Source organism: Epinephelus fuscoguttatus, linkage group LG4 (genome assembly GCF_011397635.1).
Source record: "Epinephelus fuscoguttatus linkage group LG4, E.fuscoguttatus.final_Chr_v1".
Lineage (NCBI taxonomy): Eukaryota > Metazoa > Chordata > Actinopteri > Perciformes > Serranidae > Epinephelus > Epinephelus fuscoguttatus.
In genome coordinates, this window is record NC_064755.1 from 46,270,116 (window position 1) to 46,297,529 (window position 27,414).

The 27,414-nt window shown below is 43.4% G+C and overlaps 3 protein-coding genes across 3 annotated transcripts in view; 2 read left to right on the plus strand and 1 right to left on the minus strand.

Annotated features, from left to right (window-relative positions):
• LOC125887861 (voltage-dependent calcium channel subunit alpha-2/delta-4-like) overlaps positions 1-27,414 on the plus strand; it is a 174,524-nt gene that overhangs the window by 112,392 nt on the left and 34,718 nt on the right. Inside the window, exons 20-27 of the mRNA XM_049574945.1 lie at positions 7,312-7,373; positions 10,254-10,321; positions 10,571-10,616; positions 10,964-11,061; positions 11,267-11,357; positions 14,021-14,113; positions 14,375-14,496; positions 14,586-14,654. Of these exons, the coding sequence (XP_049430902.1) occupies positions 7,312-7,373; positions 10,254-10,321; positions 10,571-10,616; positions 10,964-11,061; positions 11,267-11,357; positions 14,021-14,113; positions 14,375-14,496; positions 14,586-14,654 (649 nt within the window). The remainder of the gene's footprint in view (positions 1-7,311; positions 7,374-10,253; positions 10,322-10,570; positions 10,617-10,963; positions 11,062-11,266; positions 11,358-14,020; positions 14,114-14,374; positions 14,497-14,585; positions 14,655-27,414) is intronic.
• LOC125886831 (nuclear factor 7, brain-like) lies at positions 1,904-3,298 on the plus strand. The gene has a single exon (XM_049573164.1). It carries the CDS (start codon positions 1,904-1,906, stop codon positions 3,296-3,298), a length of 1,395 nt encoding a protein of 464 aa, XP_049429121.1.
• LOC125886834 (leucine-rich repeat and transmembrane domain-containing protein 2-like) overlaps positions 17,774-27,414 on the minus strand; it is an 11,590-nt gene continuing 1,949 nt past the window's right edge. The window contains exons 2-4 of the mRNA XM_049573166.1: positions 20,169-20,306; positions 19,380-20,063; positions 17,774-19,052 (exon numbers count right to left, since the gene is read on the minus strand). Coding sequence (XP_049429123.1) covers positions 18,571-19,052; positions 19,380-20,063; positions 20,169-20,214 — 1,212 coding nt within the window. The 5' untranslated portion in view covers positions 20,215-20,306 and the 3' untranslated portion in view covers positions 17,774-18,570. The remainder of the gene's footprint in view (positions 19,053-19,379; positions 20,064-20,168; positions 20,307-27,414) is intronic.

Below are 27,414 nucleotides of genomic sequence, written 5' to 3' on the forward strand. Positions count from 1 at the left end.
TAACTTTATTTTGTCGTGCATTGTGCCCACATGACCAACGCAGCATCTTTATGTTTACCAACTCTTCTTCTTGCATTTCTCCAACATTTGAGTAATTTTGTCTCTGTGACTGGAAATGCAGGGTTGCTTAGGGGAAAGGGGGGCTTTTGTGACAGTTTTTGATCTGATGTCACTGCTCCAAAACCTCTTGAACTATCTTTAACTGCCTGGAAGTGCAAGGTCGGACACTGGGTCCTACTATTGTGCTTTTTTTGATCCAGCTTTCAAGAGTGCAGCGGTAGGTTGTGTCTGCGGTTTCTAAGCAACTTTAACAAGCATCATACAGCCTGTTTACCTGAAACCCTGAGAGCAGAGCTGATCTTCTTCCAGGAGCCGTTTATAAGTATGTAGACCTATTGTCTGTGGGACAGATGTAAAGCTCTGGGTAGCCCTGCACTAACATGATCAACTTTTCTGTGTTTATCAGACTGAATATTTACAGAAGAAGAGAAAGATATCATAGGCTGTGATTGGTTGTTCCTCGTCACATGACATGCACACTGCTGCGTTCAATTTCAATTCAATTTCAATTTTATTTATAAAGCCAAATATCACAAATCACAATTTTCATCACAGGGCTTTACAGCATATGACATCTCTCTGTCCTTATGACCCTCACAGCGGATAAGGAAAAATCCCCCCCAAAAAAACGTTTAACGGAAAAAAAAGTTGAATTAGGTTTATTTCAGGGAGCAACCATTGTGCCCTAAAAAGTCGGTGCTCAGGGACGTGTGCGCTGCGACGGCGTCACTCTGGTGTTAAAGCGCCTGCTGCGCATCTACATTGAAAATAATGAATTTGAGGGCGCAAAAAAAGGTGGCGTGTGAACGGCCCCTTACGTAAGTCTTTTTTTATATAATGTAGGTGGTATCTGTGTTTTACCTGTTACTTGTTAACAGTCATCAATTTTTTTACACGCAACATCAGTCACAATATTGATTCAAACACTAAATGTCAAATGTTACATCAGCGCCCTCACTGTACAGGAGTGATCTTATAGCATATAAGGTAGAAGAAGCATTTTGTCAAATGTAATTTGACATCTACAGCTGTACAGCTATGAGTCTAAAGCCCTCCGTGTGTCAGCACACGCGCTAAATATCCTCCAGCAGCACAAAAATATTTCACACGCTTCAGCACCACTGCTGGAAAAAATCTTAGGGGAAACATGAAATGCTTTTAACAAACTAGAATTAACAGGCGTAGTGTTGCTTTAGCAAAACTCTTCTTCAAACTTCACAATAGAAACAGGAGGTTTGTCCTGGGTTAGCACTGTTGGAATATCAGCTGAACATACTATGGACTGACAAATCACAGTTTGCACCTCTTCAGTCAGTATTCTCCCCCGTCATGAGACACTGCGGGGACATTCCCCACAGTGTACCAGGTCTAAATAGGGCCTGAGGCTCCGGTTTATGATGCCTCAATTCATGATTTTTGATCAGTTTGAAGAAAAACTGGTGATTTTATCTAACATTCTGAGATTATTTGATGTAAGTTATTTTGATATTTTTTTGTGAATGAACCACACACTCAAGACAAAGTCAGAAGTACTACACAGTATCTAATGAAGCTCTGCCCATCAGCTGACTCACCTGAGACAAACCAGGAAATAGGTTGTTATTGTGCCGACACACACATGCTGAGAGACAATAAAATTCACCTTTGGACCAAAACCTCCATTTCCACCGAGAGAGGACAGTCACAGGAGGGAATACTGGGAATACTGGAATATGACCACTTCAACCAGCTGACTGCACAAACTGAACCAGAGTTTTACAAGAAAACAAAGACTCAAAGTAACTTTCAGGGAACAAGGAGCGGCTGAGCTGCCTGCTGCGTTTCAGCTTGACTCAGAGACGAAATGGCTTCCAGGTTAGAGGAAGATATCTGTTGTTCTGTCTGTCATGAAGTCTTTAAGGATCCTGTCATCCTGTCATGTAGCCACAGCTTCTGTAGAGGCTGTCTGCAGAGCTGGTGGACAGAGAAACCAACAAGGGAGTGCCCAGTTTGTAAGAAAAGACATTCACTGGTTATTATTCCTCCTAACTTGGCGTTAAGGAACCTGTGTGAGAGTTTCTTACAGGAGAGAGATCAGAGAGCTTCAGAGGCTCTCTGCAGTCTGCACTCTGAGAAACTCAAACTCTTCTGTCTGGACCATCAGCAGCCAGTGTGTCTCGTCTGCAGAGATTCAGAAAAACACACCAACCACAGATTTAAACCCATCGATGAAGCTGCACGACAACACAAGAAGGAACTTCTGCAAACTCTGGAGCCCTTACAGAAGAAGTTAATGGATTCCGAAAAAGCTAAAATGACGTGTGAACAAACAGCACAACACATGAAGGTCCAGGCCCGACGCACAAAGAGGCAGATTAAGGAGCAGTTTAAGAAGCTTCACCAGTTTCTAGAAGAGGAAGAGGAGGCCAGGATGGCTGCACTGAGGGAGGAAGAGGAGCAGAAGAGTCAGATGATGAAGGAGAAGATGGAGGCTCTGAGCAGAGAGATAGCAGCTCTTTCAGACACAGTCAGAGCCACAGAGGACGAGCTGAGAGCTGAAGACGTCTCATTCCTGCTCAACTACAAGGCTGCAGTGGACAGAGTCCAGCAGCGCCCCCTGCTGGATGATCAACAGCTGCTCTCAGGAGCTCTGATAGACGAGGCCAAACACCTGGGCAACCTGACCTTCAACATCTGGAACAAGATGAAGGACGTGGTCTCCTACACTCCTGTGATCCTGGACCCAAACACTGCTCATCCAGACCTCATCCTGTTTGAAGATCTGACCAGTGTGATAGTGGGAAAGAAACAGCAGCTTCCTGATAATCCAGAGAGGATTGATGGTTACTGGTCTGTCCTGGGCTCTGAGGGCTTTAACTCAGGGACTCACAGCTGGGACGTCGAGGTTGGAGACAGTAGATTTTGGTTACTGGGTGTGTTAGCAGAGTCTGTCCAGAGGAAGGAAGACATACTGTCTGGATTATGGAGAATATGGTTCTATGGTGGTGAATACAGAGTATTCTCCCCATCAGGTTCAATCACTGATCTCCTAGTGAAGAAGAGGCTCCAGCAAATCAGAGTGATTTTGGACTTTAACAGTGGAAAGCTGTTGTTCTCTGATCCTGATACTAACACACACATACACACCTTCACACACACTTTCACTGAGAGGATGTTTCCATACTTTAACACTCAGCGTAACTGCCCACTGAAGATTTTACCAGTGAAGGTCTCTGTGACTGCAGAGCAGCAAAAGTAGAAAATGATGGGATGGTGGGGAAACATGAAATGCTTTTAACAAACTAGAATCAACAGGCGTAGTGTTGCTTTAGCAAAACTCTTCTTCAAACTTCACAATAGAAACAGAAGGTCAGTGGGAGGGTTAGCACTGTTCAAATATCAGCTGAACATGCTATGAACTGACAAACCACAGTTTAACCCTCTTCAGTCTAACCACTGTCTGAACTTCAGAGGGCCTGAAGAGAAACACACTAACTCAGTATTTAGAGCCCAGTTGCAGCAATAATGATCGGGGATCAATGACGCTTTTCTGATGTGGAAAACAAATTCAAACCCAAGTTCACACAGTATTACATTGGGACATCTACTAAATGGAAGTTTGAATCATTTGATTCTTCTTCATTTGGAGGCAAAACTATTTCAGATGCAAACAATACATTTGGTTTATGAATTATACTGTTGTGTTTGTACAGCTTTGAAAAGTGTGTATTTCAGTGTGTGGGGTGGATGTATGGGTGAGATGAGGAGTTAGAGGAGATGTACAGAAACAGTATATGTAGGAGGTGTGCAGATGAAGAGGGGTGATGCTGATGGCTTCATTTGTTTATTTAATTGGGCCTGGTTGAGATGGGGTTTGTATATTTAATATCTAACACTGTTTATCTATATTAACGGTGCTGCTGGTAAAAATAGTAAAATGATTTTGGTTGACAAGTTCCTTTTTAAATGAGACATGAATACTGAGAAGGGGGAAGGATATATAAGTGTACACTTCCTCCTGCTCCTTTTCAAGCATGTCTATTTGTTTTTATTTTTTGTTTTGCTCAAAATAAAGTTATTAATTCATTCAAACATCAATAAGAACAGTTGATTCATAACTTTTGAATGGCAGTGTATGCTTGTCCTTTTCAAGTTAAAGTCCTGTTTCTTTTTGCAATTTTCACACAAACGTTATAATTTGTCAGTGTTCGTTTTATCATTTTTATCATTTGCCCTGGTTGATGCAAGGACACTTGGTCGAGTTTTCTCCCAAGTAAACCCAACAACTTGCCTTTTAGATCCAATTCCCACAGCACTTTTAAAGACGTTTTATGGTTTCTTTGAGGAGCAGTTTTTAAACATCATGAATTGCTCTCTTCAGACGGGTGTCTTCCCCACCGCCTTTATAACGGCGGTGGGGAAGCCCCTTCTGAAGAAGAGCAACTTAGACCCCAGCGTTCCTAATGATTACCGACCTGTATCCAACTTACCGTTTTTAAGTAAAATTTTAGAAAAACTGGTTTTTAACCAAGTTAATGACTTTTTAAATAGAAATAGCATTTTAGAGAGGTATCAGTCTGGTTTTAGGAGGAACCACAGTACCGAGACAGCCCTTCTAAAGATTATAAATGACATCAGGTGGAATTTAGATAACAAAAAGCTCACAGTGTTGGTTCTACTGGATCTAAGCGCCGCTTTTGATACGGTAGACCATCACATTTTATTAGAAAGACTCAGACACCTGGTCGGCCTCTCCGGTACTGTTCTTAACTGGTTTTGTTCTTATCTCACAGACCGATGCTTTTATGTAAGTATGGATACATGTTCCTCAGGAACCCATGAAATTAGATGTGGGGTCCCCCAGGGGTCAATTTTAGGTCCACTTCTCTTTAATCTTTACATGCCTCCCCTTGGGGACGTCATCAGGAGACACGGCATCAGCTTCCATAGTCACGCCGATGATACACAGCTATACATCGCCGTGTCTCCTGATGACACAGGGCCAATTGATGCCCTTTTTAACTGCGTTGTAGACATCAAGTCATGGATGGCAGTGAATTTCCTGCAGCTCAACCAGGACAAAACAGAGGTTTTAGTCATTGGTCCTGAAGGCCAGAGAGAGAAACTTTTACCAAAACTACAGGATCTTAAACCAACCCAATCAGTAAAAAATTTGAGCGTGACTTTTGACTCTGAGCTGAATTTTATCCCACATATCAAAAATATAATGAAAATAGGTTTTTATCACCTTAAGAACATAGCCAGAGTCCGCCCGTTTCTCTCTCAGGCTAACACGGAGGTGCTAATGCATGCTTTTATCTCCTGTAGGTTAGATTACTGTAATGCCCTGCTCTCTGGTCTTCCCAAAAAAGAGTATTTTAAATCTCCAATTATTACAAAACTCAGCCGCACGCGTGCTGACGAGGACCAGAGGGCGGGAGCACATTACACCGGTTTTAGAGTCGCTGCATTGGCTCCCCGTCCGCTTCAGGATCGATTTTAAGATTCTCTTACTCGTTTTTAAATGTCTTAACTGTCTTGCCACCCTATTTATCTGATCTGCTTTTACCATATCAACCCTCGCGGACTCTGAGGTCCTCCGGCACTGGCCTTTTAACCATACCAAAACCCAGAACAAAAACCCATGGTGAGGCAGCATTTAGCCACTATGGCCCCCACCTGTGGAACAGCCTGCCGGAGAGCCTCAGGACTGCAGAGACTGTTGATATTTTTAAAAGAAGATTAAAGACACACCTTTTTAATCAGGCTTTTAACTAATATTTTAAACTCTTCTTATGTTCTTATCTGGTTCTGTCCTACTTTATGTTGCTGCTTTTATCTTGCTTTTTAAGATGATATTAAGCTTAATTTTTTGTTTTTATTTATCACTGGTACTGTATCTATTCTATTTTATTTATAATCTTATGTATTTTATTTTTGGTACTGTATTTATTTTATTTTATTTATTCTTTTAGTCCTATTTTATGCTTTTAGTCTTTAGCTTTTAACTCCAGCGTTTCCACAGGGGGGTCCTCCACACTGGGAGCTGTGTCGGGTCTGCTATTGGGGGTGCTGTCCTTGGGTCCCTTTGGCCCGGCCGGCTGGGGGCTCCTCCCTTCGATGTGGGGGTCCACCTGTCTGTCGGAGTCGGGGGGCCTGGGTGCTGGTCCCCCCCGATGGCACGGCCTGCGGCTCCTCCCAGTGTGGACGGCCCCAAAGGTGGCGTTTCCTTGATCCTCAGTGCCATGCCATGTCTCCCTATTGTGTGTGTGTGTGTGTGTGTGTGTGTGTGTGTGTGTATGTGTGTGTGTGCGCGTGTGTGCGTGCATGCGTGCGTGCGTGCGTGCGTGCGTGTGTGTGTGTGTGTGTGTGTGTGTGTGTCTAGTATGAAGGGTGGGAGGGAGGGGCTTTCTTTCTTTGTAATTGTTTTTCTTTCTTTAATTGTGTTAATTGCTTTTAATTCTGTAAATCACTTTGTGTTGCATGTCCGTGCAGGAAAAACGCTCTACAAATAAAGTTGATTGATTGATTGATTTACTACTTGAATTTATCACCATCAAATACTGTCACAAGAACAGCTGTGGGAAAAGTACTCAGATTTTTCACTTAACTAAAAGTAGCATTACTGCACAGTGTTAAATGTCATGCAGTGAAAACCTTCAGAGTAATAGCATCAAAATATATTTTTTAATTTATTTTCATTATATCTTTAAGTGTTTTATTTACATACGTAAAACGTACTGTAGTTACATTCCACCACTGCACAAGTACATAATGTAGATTTAATAGTATATATAGTATGGGATTAGGACACACCTGTAGTTCCCCTCCAGCTCAGTAGATGGCAGTAATGCTGTGTTTATGTTGCTGAAGAAGACTTCCTGGTGGGCCTCCATTTGATTGGCTGCAGTTTATTGTGAACAGTTTGATTGTGAGCTGATCTTAAACACTGTTTATCAAACTGTCACTTGTCACAGAAGCTAAAGGAGCTAACAGAGGCTAACATTAGCATATTGACTTTACCATCAGGATTCAGTGGATAAAATAGTAAAGGAGTGTTTTGTCGTAGAGACCAGAGCTAATGATAAAATAAGATAAGACAGAAACACGTCTACCTGATGAGACTGAACAGATGTGGAGACACAACCAGCTGCTTCAGTCTGCATGTTTAATGTTTGATGAACTCTGATGTGGATCCAGCTTTGTGATGTATGTTTCTACAGTGACTGTCAGCTGATCATAACATGGTTCTCCTCTCGTCTCTTCCAACAGAAACGACCTCTGTACCTCGTCAACGAATACTTCTACACCAACATAGATGAGACACCTTTCAGGTAAGAGACTTTTAAACAACTGTAATGGTTTGATGTTTGATCCATCTGTATCCGCCCACTGAAAACCAGTGTGCAGGATTTTGGGAGATACATTGGCAGAAAGAGAATGTTTATTTTTTTATTTATTTTTATTTAACTCATTCTTAACCAGGTTAGTCCCATTGAGATCAGTGATCTCTTTCTCAAGGGAGACCTGGCCAAGATGGCAGCAAAAAAATTACAATTCAACAGTGAACAGCAAGGACATAAAAAACACAAACATGAAAGATACTAAGATATAAATTATTTAAGTACCTACAGACATGCACAAGTACCAACCGATTCATTCACCATTGTACTTATGAGACCTTTAAGACCAGACATAGGGACCAAAACCCTCAGTTTCTATACATCTTGCAGGCCGTTCCAAGTGCGGGGAGCAGAGACCTGAAAAGATTTCTTTCCCAATTCAATCTGCACGTGGGACAGACAATAAAACCAAATCTTGCGATCTCAGACTATAACTACAGTCAGATCTCTGAGCAATCAAATGTACGATGGTAGTTTACCCAGAATGGCTTTATAAATTATAGCTGCTGCGCAGCGATGGGTCGGGTCCGGGCATTTTTAGGCAATTCTGAGCAACCTCTGGAACCTAAGACGGTCATCTACCGCTCTGAGCTAAGTGGCAAGTAGCAACTCAACAGTGGCTTCACAAACTGAGTAAGCCATTCACTGTTGTGTAGGAAAGCAGCCATCCGTGCATGGAAAGGCAGATTTGAAACCACTGTAAAAAATTCAGTTATTAAGACAAAAACCTGAAAATACACATATTGCATCTAGACAGCATGGAGATGTTGGTAATTTGTTTGTAACAATGATTGATTTGCTCCATAAGTGAAAAACTGATGTTTAAAATTGCCATTTTTACATTGACTCCAATTGTTCACATTAGAGCAAAATTCAAAATGCTGTCAAAAAATCAGTTTTTGAGATAAAACTCTGAAATTTGCCACACATCATCTACCATGACTCTAGAATTTTGTCATTTTTTCATGAACATTGAAGATTCATTTAGCTAGAATTTGCATGTATGTATGTTTACAGTACCGTTTACAGTCAAACATTTTGATGCACTGTAGGCTCAATTTTTGATAAATCAAAAATCTGAGAAACATAGTTTGTGTAGGACAGTCTGAAGATGCTCTGTAGCAAGTTTGGTGTCAATTGAGCAAAAATTGTGGGAGGAGATAGGTTTAAGAAGTTTTACAGTTTTTGAAAAAAAACCAGTGATGAACTTCATAATTTTTAATAGGTTTAAATGTACAAAAGTTTTTTCAGTATTGGGGCTACAGTTTGATGAAAGTTGTGAAGTTGTAGCACGTATGGTTGATTTGTTATGAATTTTCAAAGTTTTGAACTTTAGACGCTTGCTGTAGCGCCACCATCAGGACTATTGGCTTGAGTTTACAGCTGAGGATATCTGGCATGAGACTGGACCTTTGTGCAAAGTTTGGTGAGTTTTCACCCATGGGAAGTATGATTTCCTCGGAAGAAGAAGATGAAGAATACCTAGGATTACAATAGTGTCCTGTCAGCTTAGCTTCCCGGACCCTAATAAACGATTACCAGTGACTGAGCCTACACATAGTCAAAGATGGCCGCCCAGCCCTGGAGTAAAGAGTACAATGATGGGTGAGGGCTTTACAGTTTGTAACAAACCTCAGAGCACTGTGATATACAGTATCTAACATGTGCAAACAGTGTGCAGGTGCATTCATGTACAGTAGATCACCATAATCAAGAGGTAGCAGAGATCAGTCTCCTTCTGGCCTCCATAGAGAAGCAGGACTTATTTCTGAAATAGAACCTTAACTTCAGTCTCAGCTTTTTAAGAAGATTTTCAACATGAGGTTTAAAAGAGAGACCGTCATCAAGCCAGATACCGAGATATTTAAAACTGGAGACAACTTCTAACTTCTTTCCCTGAGCAGAAATAATGTCAGCAGTGTTATATAATAAGTTTGTTTTCTTTATTGTTTAATCACCTGAAAATAGCAACTCTTGTGTTTTTGTTACCTCAGAATGAGACATTTATATCCACATAGGGAGCAGGTCCTCGTCCATGTTGCACCGCCATGTTTCAACAGAAGCCCAGAAAACACAAACCAAACACTGACTCTATTTTTAAGGTGAACTGCTGTATTCAGTGTTTTTACTGGTTTGAATCAGCTGGCCTGTTTGTTTTGGAGAGAAGAGACCTTTGTGGATAATTGGGCTTGTGGTAAAAACCTCCTGAACAATGAACACTGAATGAACCGAGAGTTCACGTTTGTCACACAAGAGGAGTTTCAGCAAGTTGCAATCTATAATCCTCACCGCTAGCTGGCACTCAGTCCTACACACCTCTCATTTAAGTTGTTGTTAAACCGTCCTGCTGGGCATCTGTCAAAAGATCCATCAAAACCCACATTTTCCTCTCACCTGTAGGGCTGTCTATCAGTCCAGATTGTTCTGGGATCAGTTGCATAGTATTGGAGATATCGGCCTTCTCTCTAATTTAATGGAACTAAATAGAACAGATATTTATAAAAACTTTTAAAGCTCAACATGGTTTAGTGCTGAGTTATATAGCTGAGTTTATGACTCCTTTTGCTCCAAGTCGTGACCTGAGATCCTCAAGCCTACCCTCACTACATATATATATATATATATATAAGGAATATAAAGGTGTCCTTATCTGAATGTTTGTGTTAATGTATTGGCCAATATATCAGGCAGCTCAGATATCAACCTCGTGATCCAGCTGTGTGTGTGTGATCTGAGCACTAGATGGCAGCATTTTACAAGGTATGTTATTTAATCACAAAGGCTTCTCTGTCTTCTTCTCTGTTTCTGCAGCTTCGGCATGGTGCTGACGAAGGGTCACGGACAGCTCATGTTTATTGGAAATGTGTCTGTGGAGGAAGGTAGGCTTTCCCACAATGCACTGCTGCAGACCTCTTTAATAAACTATTGTATCTGATGCTGAAGTTGGTTCGAAAATACAACAAATCAGAACAGTGTGTGTAGATGGATGTTGAAGTTGTTTATTCATACATATGAAAATACAACCTTGTACGTGTGACTTGGAGACGTGACCTACATTTCCACGTTGATAAGGTCAGTCTGTGTGTTTTCATTTGACCTGACTGACGTGTTTGTACCTTCCCCTGCAGGCCTGCACGATCTCACCTCCCCAGATCTCAGCATCGCCTCCGAGTGGTACGTCTGAAACTGCAAAACATCAGTTTGATACATGAACCGATGTTTGATACAGCTGACTACATCAGTTTGATTTTTAATTCAGTTTGTCGGCAGAACACGCAGAATACACAACGTAATGTTTTTGAATGTAAATTACAAGGTGAGTGTGGGAGTAATAGAATATAGAGTAGAGATATGATAAGAGTCATGTCCTCAAAGTTATGATGCAAAGTGTCTTCCCTAAAATATTTCCAGCACTATGCTGAAGTTATTCTCAGACATCAAATCTATCTAAAACCAGCTGAAAACATGAAGGCAGGTTTCTCTGTAGTTGATCCTGGTTTAATGAAGCCTCTTCTCCTCAGGACGTACTGTGAGACGGACATCGACCCCGGCCACAGGAAATACTCTCAGCTTCAGGCCGCCATCCGCTACCTGCTGGGGAAGGAGCCCGACCTCGAGTGTAGGTTTCTGACACGACAGTAATAAACCTTTAATAAGGTTTCCATACATTTATATTTATACAAAGTATAATAGCTTATAATTATTGATTAAACAGTTTTTGTCTTTAACAATTTTAAAGAAGTTCTTGCCCAGAGTGACGAGTGTTTATTTGACCTTCATTTAAAAGTCATTTGTGTTTTTTACCAAACCTGTCCGTTGCCTAGGCGACGAGGTGTTGCTGCAGCAAACGCTGTTTGACGCTGTGGTAACGGCTCCATTAGAAGCCTACTGGAACGCCCTGATGCTCAACGACAGGTGAGACCTGAGATTTTCACTTTTTACATTTTCATTTTACACCTGATAATGTGAAGCACGCTTCTGATGTACCCCATAGAACTTCAATTAAAAGCCCAGTCTCTGTTACCAGCCTGGTGTAGCTACACACTTTGACAAATAAAGGCCTGTCTCAGTTAGAGGCCTGGTCTGGTTGCCAGGCAGTTCTTTGGATGTATAAACCAGGCTGTTGACCACCCACTTGAGCTAACATGAGTTAGCTGCTTAGATCGCACATACTGATATAAATGTTTAAATGTTAACTCGGCTCAGTTCATTTTACTGAAACCATGAGCACCAGAGAAGATCGTAATTCATTCAGATTTACTGGCATGATGAAGAAAAGTGGTGTAGCTGTCATAATGTCAGAATATGTGTCTATTCCTCAGCTCAAAAGAATCAAACGTGTTTTTCATAAGAAATCCAAGTTATGAATATTGTTTTAAAAGGGATCAAATAATGTCGTGTCGTATACCGTGAGCTGTGGCCCTCAAGAGCCGTGAAACAAGTTGCACAATTATTATACAATAAATATTCAGACTGGTTCAAATAAACACTTTGATGGTATTTCCTGATCTTTGCTGAGTGACAGTTTTGTGTAAAAAGAATTAAAGGCCTGTCCCAAATATAGATTGAACCAAATAATAACCCGGGCTACTAATTAATAAAACTGTGTTGAATCAGTAACTTGGGATCCTCATCAATCTTCAGAGTTAAGGTGTGTGTTACCTGCAGGGTCCTACATGTTGGCCCCTCATAGTGTGTGTGTGTTACCTGCAGGGTCCTACATGTTGGCCCCTCATAGTGTGTGTGTGTTACCTGCAGGGTCCTACATGTTGGCCCCTCATAGTGTGTGTGTGTGTGTGTGTGTGTGTGTGTGTTACCTGCAGGGTCCTACATGTTGGCCCCTCATAGTGTGTGTGTGTTACCTGCAGGGTCCTACATGTTGGCCCCTCATAGTGTGTGTGTGTTACCTGCAGGGTCCTACATGTTGGCCCCTCATAGTGTGTGTGTGTTACCTGCAGGGTCCTACATGTTGGCCCCTCATAGTGTGTGTGTGTGTGTTACCTGCAGGGTCCTACATGTTGGCCCCTCATAGTGTGTGTGTGTGTGTGTGTGTGTGTGTGTGTGTGTTACCTGCAGGGTCCTACATGTTGGCCCCTCATAGTGTGTGTGTGTTACCTGCAGGGTCCTACATGTTGGCCCCTCATAGTGTGTGTGTGTGTGTGTGTGTGTGTGTGTGTGTGTGTGTTACCTGCAGGGACCTACATGTTGGCCCCTCATAGTGTGTGTGTGTTACCTGCAGGGTCCTACATGTTGGCCCCTCATAGTGTGTGTGTGTGTGTGTGTGTGTGTGTGTGTGTGTGTGTGTGTGTTACCTGCAGGGTCCTACATGTTGGCCCCTCATAGTGTGTGTGTGTGTGTGTTACCTGCAGGATCCTACATGTTGACCCCTCATAGTGTGTGTGTGTGTGTTACCTGCAGGGTCCTACATGTTGGCCCCTCATAGTGTGTGTTACCTGCAGGGTCCTACATGTTGGCCCCTCATAGTGTGTGTGTGTTACCTGCAGGATCCTACATGTTGACCCCTCATAGTGTGTGTGTGTGTGTTACCTGCAGGGTCCTACATGTTGGCCCCTCATAGTGTGTGTGTGTTACCTGCAGGGACCTACATGTTGGCCCCTCATAGTGTGTGTTACCTGCAGGGTCCTACATGTTGGCCCCTCATAGTGTGTGTGTGTTACCTGCAGGGTCCTACATGTTGACCCCTCATAGTGTGTGTGTGTGTGTTACCTGCAGGGTCCTACATGTTGGCCCCTCATAGTGTGTGTGTGTGTGTTACCTGCAGGGTCCTACATGTTGGCCCCTCATAGTGTGTGTGTGTGTGTGTTACCTGCAGGGACCTACATGTTGGCCCCTCATAGTGTGTGTGTGTTACCTGCAGGGTCCTACATGTTGGCCCCTCATAGTGTGTGTGTGTGTGTGTGTGTGTTACCTGCAGGGTCCTACATGTTGGCCCCTCATAGTGTGTGTGTGTGTGTGTGTGTGTTACCTGCAGGGTCCTACATGTTGGCCCCTCATAGTGTGTGTGTGTGTGTGTGTGTGTGTGTGTGTTACCTGCAGGATCCTACATGTTGGCCCCTCATAGTGTGTGTGTGTGTGTTACCTGCAGGATCCTACATGTTGGCCCCTCATAGTGTGTGTGTGTGTGTGTGTTACCTGCAGGGTCCTACATGTTGGCCCCTCATAGTGTGTGTGTGTGTGTTACCTGCAGGGTCCTACATGTTGGCCCCTCATAGTGTGTGTGTGTGTGTGTGTTACCTGCAGGGTCCTACATGTTGGCCCCTCATAGTGTGTGTGTGTGTGTGTTACCTGCAGGGTCCTACATGTTGGCCCCTCATAGTGTGTGTGTGTGTGTGTTACCTGCAGGGTCCTACATGTTGGCCCCTCATAGTGTGTGTGTGTGTGTGTTACCTGCAGGGTCCTACATGTTGGCATATTTAGTTTCCCTCAGAAGTATCTGAATAAATATAAAACTCCACTCACGTTGAGTGACGGTGTGTATGTGTGTGTGTGTGTGTGTGTGTGTGTGTGTGTGTGTGTGTGTGTGTGGTGTGTGCGTGTGTGTGTGCGTGTGTGTGCAGGGTGGAGCCAGGAGTTGAGGCGGCCTTCCTCGGTACCCGAGCCGGCCTGATGAGGGTCATGAGATACGCAGGAGTGGAGAGCAGAGTGGCAAAGTAAGACTCTGACCTGACAGCGTTCACAGTTTGTGTTCAGTTCACAGTTTGTCTCAGAGACGCTCAGTGCTGGAGGAAGCACTCAGATCCTTTAAGACTCAACGTCTGACTTGTTGTGCAGCAAAAACAAACTCACAATCAGCCTGCTGACAAAGAGTTTGTACCTGAGCGTCATGATGCCACAGCCCAGGCATGAAATAAATAACTTTGCATTATGTCTTAGAGGAAAAATGTTGTCTGAATTTTAACTTTGCTCAACAGGAGGTTTCTGACCCCGACTGACAAAGACAACCTGTTCACCATCGATCACTTCCCTCTGTGGTACCGCCTGGCCGTGGAAAACACTCCTGGACGCTTCTACTATTACCCCGTCAACGACAAAGGTCCGCCTCTTTAGATCTCTCAACAGTTATTATATCAACATCATCATCAGATGCCTCAGCTGATCCTGAGGTGAATGTTTCCTCAACAGGAGTGAAGTATCTGATCGCGACGACAGCAGTGACGGTGTCGTCTGAAGGGAAGACGGCGATGGCTGGAGGTGAGTCATACTGCTGCAGCTCGGATTCAAACACTCACGCTGTAGAAACTTTTTAAATGTTGTTGTGATGTGTATCTCATCTGTGGGACGTCTTGGATATGTTGTTGCTTCCTGCTTTGTTATTGTTTATTTGTGTTGATTTACTTATTTTGCCTGATATCAGACACTCTGTGCACTCTGACTGATATCTGTGGAGGAGAGGACTCAGTTAATCCTAGCAGATCACACGAGACCAACTTTCCCCCTGAATCTAACATCACTTTAAGACCACACTGATGCGTATCCATGACAACATACTTGTTTTGCCAGGTTTTAAAAGAGGAGTGGAGCAAAGTGAAACAAACTATGATGTCAGGCCTTATTGAAAGACGTTGATTTAGAGCAGCCTCAATAGCGGCGTGTGTCTTGGCATCTTGGCGTTTGCTATTGTTGCCATAACTTCTCATTGGTTCTGGCCTGCTGCTTGGCAACACTTGGCGGTGTAAGTTCCTATGGCGCTGATTGGATCGTTTATATTGTCCCTCCCACTGACGATAGCCGTGGCCAGAGGTATTATGTTTTCGGGTTGTCCATCCCATTCTTGTGAACACGATATCTCAAGAAGGTCTTGAGCAAACTTTTTTAAACTTGGCATAAAATGTCCACTTGACCTCAACGATGGACTGATTAGATTTTGGCGATCAAAGGTCAAGGTCACTGTGACCTTGCGTCTATCTCATACTCATGAAAGCAGTATCTCAAGAAGACCACGGGGAAGTTTCCTATAATTTAGCACAAACGTCCACTTGGACAAAACATGTTTTTGAATTCATATGCTAAATATGATGAAATTTGACACAAATGTCTTAAAGAATAAAATGATGAAGTGATGATATTTTATATCCCAAAGGTCAAAGGTGGAGGCACGTGGTGCAGTGATTAGCATTGTCGCTTCACAGTGAGAGGGTTTGCATGTTCTCCAGCTTCCTCCCACAGTCCAAAGAGATACTGAATTTGTGACAATCATCTTTAAACCGTGCTGATTGTATAGATCTCATGTTGTGCCACAGGGTAATGTGTGTGTGAAGCATCCATGTTATTTTAGAGACATGGATGTAAACTGTGAGAGAAACTTGACTGGCTCGTGGAGGCATATAATCATGAGGCAGTAATTCTAGCTGTGACTGAGAAGGTGCTGTTTTATGTCACATTACGAGATGAATCAGTTAACTCAGTGGTCTGGACCCAGGCAGTTACTTATTGGTTCCTTAACTGGCCCATTGTTCAGCTGCTGGATGATACATAGACGAGCACAACAGTTCTCAGGGTATTTGCTGCTCTTGAAATGTCTTAAATGTGGTTCCCTTAAAAAACAAGCTCTAGACGGGCTTTTAAAAGTCTTCATATTAATACAGTTTAGTTTTGAATATTTGCTCTTGCCTGTTGTAGGCAGTGATGTGAGTTATAAAATGTTTCTGTTTGTGACAGCGAGCTGTCAGAAGAAGTTGTACACCTCTAAACTGAAGGTGGGATTGTTGTGACAGTGTGCGCTGCAGGATGCTGTTCAGTTCTTGTGTCTACGGCTGCAGCTCCAGCAGCTGGAAGCTCATCACGTCATCAGGGACAAGTGCTGAATTCAGTAAAAACTTAAACTTTTTTAATTGGTTAATGTATTTGTGTCCATTTTTAGAAATTTATCTGGATTAATTTAGTTTGTCATGTCAGTAGACATTATTGTTGTACACTGCTGGGTAGTACTGAAAACAGTAATAAATATTTCTAGGCCACATCGTCTCTCCTGGAAAGATCTGACCATGAAACATAAAATTATAATCTGTTTGGCATTTCAAATGTCTTAAATATAACTGAGTAATTCTGCAGAACACTGTGTCCAGATTAAATCATGAGAGCATGCATTAAACAAGAAAAAAAAAACGAATCTAAATAAAGTAAGTAACATTTGCAGCTAACGAGCGTCAGGACGACCAGCTGCAGCCTGAGTTGGACTGAGAGTGAAATGAAGTCAAATATTTCTACTTAACTTTTTCTTATCTTACCAGGAGCTGAATTATCCTCAGAGGTCTCTTTCTATCCAAAAAATGGACCCAATGATTTAAACCAGTAAAAACACTCAGCATGTTAACATGTACGGTTAAGTGTTTCTACGGTCCCAGCTGGACGAGGACATCTAACTGGCCTACTGTCCTTGTCCCAGTACACAAGCACGGGAGGGGAATCCATTTATTGAGCCAAGTATGTGCGACTCCTCTACGATAGGTGGAGATATGCCCCCTTTCAGCTTGTTAGTATTGGACCTTTTTCCTGTTGACCTATTACGTCACAGACCAAACAATGGACAAACAAGTTAGCTACGGTTAGCTAGCAGCTAACTGCTACCATGGTGGACAACTTTACAGCTCTGTACATTTGGTCCGTCCAAAAAGTCACGGCTCTGGATGTAGATTTCTCCATGTTGTTACCGGCTTCTTCTTCTCTTACACATTTAATGCTATTGGACTTCTGGGTCAAAGCCCGGGGCGGAAACTGTGGAGCATGCTCAGAGCGCCTCGGCCAGTTTGGGTCTGATTGACTGTATACATGCAGGAGTCACATGATCTGGGTGTGTTAGTCCCACTGTGACACATTTGATTTAGTACGATTTCACGCTCACTGTGATAGTGGAGTTTCACAGTTTGGCAGGTCATTAAGATTTTTGAGCACATGAAAAGATTTCAATAAAACAAATCCTGTGGATAACCTGAAAAGATTTTGTTTAGTTTGTTTTGAAAATAAAATACAGCCAATGTCCATAGATGAACAAGTCCAGTATTTCTCAGCTCTGCCTGTCAGGAGAGGATGTCAGCGCGGCGTCTTGACTCGACACAATCAAGTTGTGTTTTTTGTCTTTATCTCAGAACAAGTTGCTTTGTGAGTCTGACTCTTTTGATGAATGTTGTTTCCTTGCTGTTGTTGGGTCACCTTGGTCATGATCTGTCGTCATGTCAAATGTTTCTAATAAGAAAAAAAATCCATTTTAGCTAAATATATTTTATTATCTTCAGCATGATTAACAGTCCTTGAGTTGAACTTGAGACAATGTTAATGTGCTTATCACAGAAAATATGGACAGAATAAATTAAAACACATGGACATCACAGTATATGTGAGCTGATACACTCACACACACTTTCAGTCGGCATCTCAGACGTTGCTATGTTGAATGTTTGTTGTCTTCACTGGTTGTTGTGCTGGATTGAAAGCTGCTGTAGCTCAAAGCTTGCCCTCTAGGTGGCAGCACAGCTCTAGTGTTGTTTGAATGCAGTCTACCTCGGTGATGAAGCAGCATTTCCATGGCAGCAGCAGGACTCTAACATGGTTTGAAGTGTCTGATAATTGGAGGGAATTCAACAGGGCATCCACCAAACAGAGGAAGAACTGTTTCTCAATTACAACATAAAAACACAAAAGTGATTAAGAAAACGGGAGAATGTGTGCAGGAGAAATGTCACATTTCACAGATTCACAGACGTGTACTTCTGCAGCTTGTGCTTGTTGGGCTCAGATATAAGGACAGACAGCTGGAATCAAAATGTAGTTTCATATTTCTAAAGAAGAAACAAAAACACAGATGAAGGGAAGTCAAGGTGCCAAACAGCAGCTTCAGAGGAGTTTAAAAGCTGGCTGAGAGATGCAGCGCAGGGAATAACAATTCACAGAGCATCCATACATTAGAAGAAGAAGTGCTGCAGCATTCCAGTTTCACTGAATCTAGTCCGGTCCATTAGCTGTACAATCAGTCCCCGCCCAGAGGTTTTCAGCACAATCACAGAGCTGCAGGGTTCCTCTCTCCAGACGTTGTCTCATCGATGATGAGAGCTGAGGAGCAGAAGCAGCCAGAGCGTCCTGGAAGGATCTGAAATCAGTAGAAAGCAGTGGGTCAGAAGCTGCTGATTCGATATCCATGCACAATGCCGCAGGCCTCTTTGGGCGGCGACTCCTCCGGCGATGTTGGAGATGACATCTGCCCATCCTCCAGGTCTGTGTCGGCTCCAGACTCTGCCATCAGAGGCTGGCCGCGGTTCTTTATCTCCCTCTGGTACCGCGCCATCAGCGAGGCGTAGACGCAGCCGTAAGTCGCTGCAACCACCATCATGACGCACACTGTGCCGCAAATCACTCCTGCAACTATTTGTGTGCCGTGCGCTCTGCGGACACTGATGGGCCGGTAGCGCTGGCGTACACATTCGTCGTTGCTGCTGATCCGGTTGGGCGGGCAGGGAGGTCGAGTGGCGTAACCTGGGGCGCCCTCTTTGCTGGGACTCTGCAGGCAGTAGCTGAACATCTCTGCTGGCACGCTGCGGATGTCCCTGCCCTTCAAATCCCCCGGGAGACTGCAGCGCATCGCATCTACCTGCCCATCTATAAAACAGACGGAGAGGGTAAACATAAAAAGAGAGGGGGAAGAACAGGGAGGGAAAAAGATGAAGTAGAGAAGAGGAAGAAGAACGAGACAGGGAGAGACAGGGGAGGATTGAGAGAGATGGAGGTCATTTTATTCTTAGATGTCTTTGCTCAGCATACATCCATCCTGCAGAGCGGAGATTAATTGCTTCGATTAGACAGCTTTTGAAGTACAGACTCAAAATACAAAGTGATTCGCTCCGGTACGGTCTTAAAGCCGACTGCCAAACCTATCAACTTCACAGTATTTGAGATTTGGAGAGGCCCGCTAACAGCCCTGCTCACCCCTGTAAATCAACCACTCCATCCAGTGCTTGAAGTCTCTCAGCTTGCAGTCGCACTCCCAGGGGTTTCCCGCCAGCTGGAGCTGCTGTAGACCCACCAGGGGCTCAAAGGTGACTCGGTCCAGAGCCACCAGCCGGTTGCCGGCCAAGGACAGCCAGGCGAGTCTCTGAAGCCCATCCAGCAGGCCTATGGGCAGCCACAGGAGGCCATTGGAGGACAGGTCGAGCCCTCGCAGCCGCCACAGCCCCCTGAACACATCCTTGCTCAGGCCAACACTCCCTTGACTTCCATTCCAGCCCTGGAGGACCTCTGCGCTACTGTTGGGGTCAGAGGTCACCAGGCGAACCCCGAAGTAGTTAGCAGAGAGATTGAGCCAGCGCAGGCCGCCCAGGCCTGAGAAAGCTCCGGGCTGCAGCGTGGAAAAGTGGTTCTGGGAAAGATCCAAAAGCTCCAGGCTGCTGAGGTTGGACAGCTCGGTTGTGCCCAGGGAGGAGAGGTTGTTCTGGGGCAGGCGGAGGTTCAGAGAGTCCTGGTCCAGCAGTGCTAGGATGGGCGTCAGAGAGAGAAGACCGACAGCGGAGCAGTCAGTCGTGTTGCCATAGCAGGTGCAGGCACCAGGACAGCCGTGGACCGAGCCCAGCACTCCCAGTAGAACCAACACCAGACTGGACAGGGCTGCACACACTGGAGGACATGAAAACAAAAAGAACATAAAGCTTAGAGAGAGACAAGTCACAAAAACACTGCAGTACAGCAGCAGATTACAACTCAGCGTCTGTTGAGACTCACCCAGACTCTCCAGGTGACTTCGTCCATACTGGTCCAGGTTCTTCATGTCTGTCACATTGACTCTACTTTGGCTTCAGGCTCTCATCCAGCTGTCGTCACACTGTCAGTTCACACAAACGTCCAGCTGTGCAAAACGTCCTGAAATAAAGATAATGGAGACAGAAGAGGAGATGTTGAGTAAAAGTGGAAAGTGCAACATCAGCTGCACTCAGATTTTAACACACTCACACACTGATGGAACATTGGGGTTCAGTATCTTGCTTAAGGATACTTCAACATGCAGACTGGAGGTGCCAGGGATCGAACCGCTGACCGTCCCGATAGCAACCCAGGAAAGATTTCTGCTTGGACCAAACAGATTTTCTGTCGTCCCCAGGATGACGGGACACCGTTAGACAGCGAGTCTTGCTTTTTAGCCTGCGCACAACAGAAAAACATCGGCCTCTGCCATCGGTGAATGAGGTTGATGGGAGTCTCCAAAGTGGGTATCGGCCGATACTGATGTGTGACCATTAAATCTGTGCATTCCCAACTTTGACTAATTTATTAACCAGATACTTTTTTACTTTAACCTGAGTTGGTTTCTCAAATGGTAATTTTCATTTTTATTTGAGTCATTTTTTCATGGGAGGAATTGTATTTTGACCTGCACTTGTATAGTCTTCATGTGACAACTCAAAGCGCTTTTCACACTTCGAGTGCACATTCACCCATTCACACACACACATTCACACACTGGTGGCCGAGGCTACCATACAAGGTGCCACCTGCTATTCAATATTTAACACACTCACATACCGGTGGAACCGCCATCGGAGGCTCAAGGATACTTCGACATACAGGCTGGAGGATCGAACCGCCGATCTCCTGATTAGTAAACAACCCTCTCTGCCTCTGAGCCAGCCGCGCTCAAATCAGAACAGAACGCTTTGTTATGGCAACTGAATTCGTCCAGAATGAACTGACTTAAACAGCTGAACATTTTACCAGGTACACTGTGTGATCTTCAGCTCCAGTTTGCTGTCAGCAGAGCGCACAGCTTTGTTTTTCCAATCAGTTTTTATCCCCACAGGCTTTTGACTTTTTATTAGAAAAACAGAAATTTACTAACACAGTTCCCACTGTCACCGTCATCCTAAACTGTCTGTGGGAAAAGACGACTGTAATGGCTCGTCCCATTCGCTCCTCTATTATGAAGGATAATCCTTTGTGAGCTTTACTTCACTGTGAGATTTACTTTGCTCTCTTGCAGCTTGTACACGTCTTTACTTTCATTCATCTCACTGGTAGCAAATAAAAGATGTACTTGTTCACACTCGGTCCATCTGGTCCAGGGATTCAAACTGATGATTTTCTTTTCATAGGACTGTTTCTCAAACCTCTCAGCTGCCATAAAGAGTGCAACTCGATATGCAAGATTAAGTGGAGTATTTCTTGTGCACTGATTGAAAAACATCAACAGCTTAGTCTGGCTGTGCTTATCTTCAGTATATTGGCATTACAGGCCGAGGTTGTGCTGTAACACAGCGCTTCGCTTGTCCTCAATCCTTTTCATTCTTTGCCTTTCTCGCTAGGAGAGAACACACAAGCTTCACGATGAAGTGAAATAATCCTCTGTGTTTTCATCCAGCAACACCGGAGAAAAGTCAATGCCAACTTCAGTCTTCTTAACGCCCACTCGCAATTCCTCTACGCCGCAGATACAGCACATCGTCAGCATTGTTTCACACATACAATCAAGGAAGATGCTTGTATTTTTCTATTTTTCGATGATTCGTTCATTTTTAATTTGCTCTTTTTCCTCCTCTCAATCTCTCTGGCAGTTTCGGGCACTGAGATATGCGGGGGCATGAGAGATAACGCTGCAGAGGTAAAGAAAAGTGCTGTCACTCCATCATCCCTCTGTAGCTGCTATAAAGAGCCAGTGAAAAGCTGCCTCAAGGTCTTTCTTTTGTTGCAGGTCTTTCTTTTGTTAAGTTGGCACAATGATGCCAGTCACTCTGCTGCGGCCTGCGTGAGGCAGGAAGGTGCCTCCAGGCCACAACTGACATTACAAAACAGCAGAAATTACAATGCAGGTAGAGAAGGGAGATAATGGGAGGACATATGGAGAGGCACATTCCCAGAAGAATATTTGACGTCACTTCAAATCATCAAGAGACCAAAAATTAGAAGTGTGAGAGCTTTAGTTCCCAGATGATAATCACAAGCAAAGCCTCTGCATGTGGATGGAAGATAATGGACAGTATGTACTAATGCTCAGGGGCTCTGCAGACATTTCTCACCAGAAAAACAACAGCATTGGTAGCTTGTTTAAAAGTGTAAAGGAATACTTCATCCCCAAAATGATCATTTGTATATCAGTTACCCACCAAGAGTAACCTTCAGTTTGTGAAGAAACTTTAATTATTTATTTATTTGCAACAATTCGTGCAGTATAATCCAAATCATATACTTGGTACGTGCATTTGAACTCTATTCGTGCATTCCACTGAAATCCCGCCTCCCAGCTTGTTCATTGGTCAGCAATTCTGGTGCCACTGTTGACCCTTTTTACTTTAATTCATCAAGAATTTTCTCCATCTTTTGGATTCCTCATTCACCATGGAGGCATGTGTGAAAAACAAAGTCTTTTCCTCACAAACTGGATGTAACATGAGATGAGTAACTGATCTACAGTGATCATTTTGCCAGATGAAGTATTCCCTCAAAGCAAACTGTGTTTATGTTTCTTGACGTGAAGCAACTGAGGCAGAAGCAGCAATGTAATGTCACACTACCACAGACCCTCTGAAGGAGGAAGTCAGGCAGTTGGATGGGAAATGCAGTTTGCTCGAATCCCCCTACCAGCAGCCATTTGGCTAAATACAAGCTCCAACATGCTTGTCAGTCTGCACAGCAGTCGCTCGGAAACTTTTGACCTGGACAGATTTTGCATATAATAATAATGACTTTTGACAGGAAGTTGGATCAACCAGTTGGCATGTATGACGAGTTGTTGAGACCTAGGGAGTCCGTGTTACAAGCTCCTCTTTGAGTAGCTACCCGTAACACTCTGCTCTGCGCAGATCTTAGATTGATTGATTGCATTGATTTGCGGGTCACAAGACGTCTAGATGAAATCTGGGATAAATTTGACTGAAAGTTGTTGTTTTTTTTTAGATATTTATGTTAAATCTAACTTTTTGATCATTAAATAGTCTTAAATTTGAATTTGTGAGGTTTTATCTAATTTCATTTATCATTTTTTTATTAATGTGAAAATGTGTGAAGCCTTTCTATGTAAAGTCCACATTTTTTATTACTTGCCTGCAATGCGATTCTTAAAGAAGTAATTCATGAGTTGACCAAAGATCTGTCCAAAATTTAGTTGAAAGGTGTCTCGAACAAGTCTTACAAAGCATTAAATTTAACTGTCTGATACCTGTAGTCAAAGAATTCAGATTTGTTTTTTTTTTCTTAAAAAGTTACCCAAACTGATAGGCTAAACCGATTATCAGATTTGTCGGCGATTAATTTAATAGTTGATAAATAAAAGGTAAATTGTTGCAGCTCTAACTTGAATGTCTCATCCCATTGGATGTGTGTGTGTGTGTGTGTGTGTGTGTGTGTGTTTACCATAAAGGTAGGTAGTTTTAAAGTCAGCCCAGAATGAACACAAAGCACATTATAGAAGCCGAACAACAGCAACAGAGATCAGTGGAAAACAGACGTAGGGGCAAACAGATGCGAAACGGCATCAACACTAAGTTTGTAAGTGTCTCAAAGCTTTATGGCTATAAACACAGAGACAAAAGTAAAAGGCAGTGAGATCAGTCAGAGCCTGAGCTGCAAAATGCACTTCAGAAAATGCTCATATGAGTCGCACAGATATCGAGTCTTTTGGGAACCCTTCTTGTCCTTAAGGTACAAGGACTTGTTGGTTGGTTTCAGGTATGTGTGCAGCACTCCACTAACATGCCGTGAAAGACAATAAAAAATCCGCAGGCTTAGTCACAGTTGTGAATGACAGCTGTCAGTCACTAAGATCTGCTACAGCAGCCTGTAAGAGGATGAGCAGGGCCTTTATCAGATCCCAGGGCATCCTATGGAAAAGATGACCTCTGACCTCTCACTGGCTGATGTTTGGAACAACAGATGGACTCTGAGTCATGTTACATGTTTTAAAAACAGGAGGATTTACAGAACAACGTGCTCTTGTCCTACATAAATCCTGCAGAAGGAGCCGTGTAGTAGAGAAACAAACTCCACCTTGACGTCTTTGTCTGGAGACTTTTACTTCAACACTGAACACCATAAAAACACTCCACACACTCACTGCTGCATGCTTACACACACTTCAGCACTTCTAAAGCTGCGAGCTGAGGACCAAAACAAAAGCAAAGTTGGTATGTCATCCTCTGTTTATCAAAAGCTGAAGTCGCTCCTGGCTGCTTTGCTTCTATTCACCGTCTCCCTCTTTATGCATTTGTCTCTTGAGCGAGCACTCCTCTGTGCACCACTTGGCACCTCTTTCTTTTGGACTTGTGACTTTTAAGGACTTCACAGAGAGCGTAGAGGCTGCTGGGTGTAGGTTGAGGACGCCACATTCACCTTAACTCAAACTTTAGGAGGGTTATCTGTGAAATAGTCTAGCAACCTTTCCAGGCCAAAGAGAATGAAGGACTTTGTACTGTGTTGTGCATGTGTTTTATTTTAGGATGTAGATACTTTTATCCACAGTAAGTTCATAAACTGTAACGTTAAAGATGGCGGTGTGTCTCGGCACGTTTACTAGTCAGCCCTTGTCCGCTGATTTAGTGTGTTGAATCAGAGCTGGCGGAGCCGTCGGTGAATGAAATCACTGATTGGCAGTTCAACTCAGCGCACGAGAAGAGAAACGGACGTAAAGAAAGCAAACAAAAGGCTAAAGTCAAGAGGGCATCAGATCGAAAGAAACTTGTAATATGTTAAGATCTTTTTTTTTTTTTTTTTTTTTTAGCCTTTAAACTTTAACCAGTAATGGTTTCTAATTGTTTACGTTATTGTTTGCTAGCGCACGGTAAATATCCTTTGAGACCGTATTTGATTGAATAGTTGATGACATTGGATACTCAGTGCTGTTGGTCACTGATAAGTATTTGATAAGTATAAATCTCACCTGCAAAATCATTGTTTTCCTGTAGTCCAGGCTCATCACTTCATCCATGTTTTTACAAAATTTCATTGTGGATTTTATGTCATCTCACGTCAGTAAGTTGTTTCCTGCTTCAAAAGAACACTGAAACAGGAGGAATCCTGTTGTGATACCAGCTCAGAAAATCCTTCCACACTCACAGACAGTGAGGACAAAAATGTCCTCAGCTCCTTCTGTGTTTGATATTTATAAAGTTTTTGGGAAGCAAACAGCTGTTGAAACAACTTGTCAAAAGCACCATCAGCCAGATTAGACACCGCCCACACAGCAGCAGCGGGGTCACAGATTAAAACTGTGGTTTCAATCCCCGAGTGGAACAGACGCCTGTTCGGGAGCCCAGATGGTGTCGGAAACAACCGGTCGCTCTCTGTTTTCTGTTTTTACTGTCGTGTCATCATCTCACATCTGCTGTTTTGTTGAGACTTTAGAGCACTTTCACAAGACCTGTAGTAAATACACAGTCGTATGTTGTAAGTACACAGTCGTTAACACATTAGCTGTTTGCCTCATAAGCAGCGAGCTTCTCAGGACGACAAACAGATGATGGCATGACGCACTTCATGGAGGTCCAACAGTGGCTCTGAACAGCTGTTGTTGTTTCTGTCTGAATTTAACTGACAGTAAATTTCTGTCTTTTTCTAACTCTGAACTGATCATTTAATCTCTGATCGATCTGATTGATTCTGCTCTTGGGCTCTTATGTAAACATCATCATCAGTGGCTGTGCACTAGGAGAGCCTGCTGGTCACTTAGCTCACTATGAGACTGTGAAGCCCAGAGGAGATATTCTGTTGAGCTAAGCACCATGTCAGCAGCTTCAAACCAAACTGCATTTTCCTTTTTAGATTTTCTGTTGATACAGTTTAAGTTTAAGAAACGTTTTAGAAGGAGATTCACCGTTACCCTCATTTGTATAATTCATCTTTAAAGGAATACAATGACAGCTGAGACCACTGGAGTGAAGTGTGGATGGAGAAATGCGCATGTGTATAAATGGAATCTGCACGTCCAGTACAAGTCGGCAGCTGTCCGCAGATGTTCAGTGCCGAAAGTATGTCGGAGGCTTTGTACATCAATGCTCTGATGACACAGTCACAATCACTGCATATATCCAACCTGGTCTCACTCCAAAGTCATCGATATCCGACGCTTGGGCAGTGACTTGCGGCATCAGACACTGACGAAAGGCACTAAAGTCGGCATGATACGCAACTGGTCGCCATTATAGTTTAACAGCGCTCAGCGGCATCAAGGGGCGGGGCCGCGGCAGGACAAGAACGAAAGTTAAGGCAGCGAAAGTCCAAGTAAGGTGGGCGGGAGTTTCAGTGGATGAGTCCAACAAACACCGACTTTCAGCCGGGACAGTGGTGTTCACGTCCCGTAAGATGATAAAGCCAAACCCTGTTCGTTTTTCCTAAACCTAACCATGTGTGTTATTTATTTGAGGAAGAAAACATCAATTAGCGGCGTTGTACCAACCAAGAGACTGTATGTAAATGTTAAATTTCCCGTGAAAACAGAAGTGTATTTTGAAAACAGACAATGCATGTAACAGGCTGAAGTTGACACCGCGTCCCAGAACGTCAACAACCAACACACCCAGGGTACCGTGGACGTGGAAAGTCCATGACCAAACGTGGACATGTGACGAGGTCTGAGTAAGAATGTGTTGATATATCAGTCAGTTAATTAAATACGTCCGGTGTTGGGCTCATTTATGGTTAAAAAATCAACTGTACTGATCACAACTTATTGGGTAGGACTGATAATGAGGTCGTTGTCTTTCTGTGCCAAAAGCAGAAACACCATGATCAAAGAACGACGCTTAGATTTCCCCAGGTGGTTAACGCCAGGGACAAATAACAATGCCTTAAGCTGCAGTTCTTCTAATTGCCACCAGGAGGTACTCCAGAAATGTGTGGCCAAATTTAGGTGATTGGGAAACCCGTTCAAATTTTCCCCAAAAATGCAAAGCCGTATTATATTTTTTTGGCTCTGAGTAGCTAATTTTACATGTCGAATGTTTCCCTTTCCTTCCTTTGTGGCAGTGGAAAACATCAGCTGTGTTTT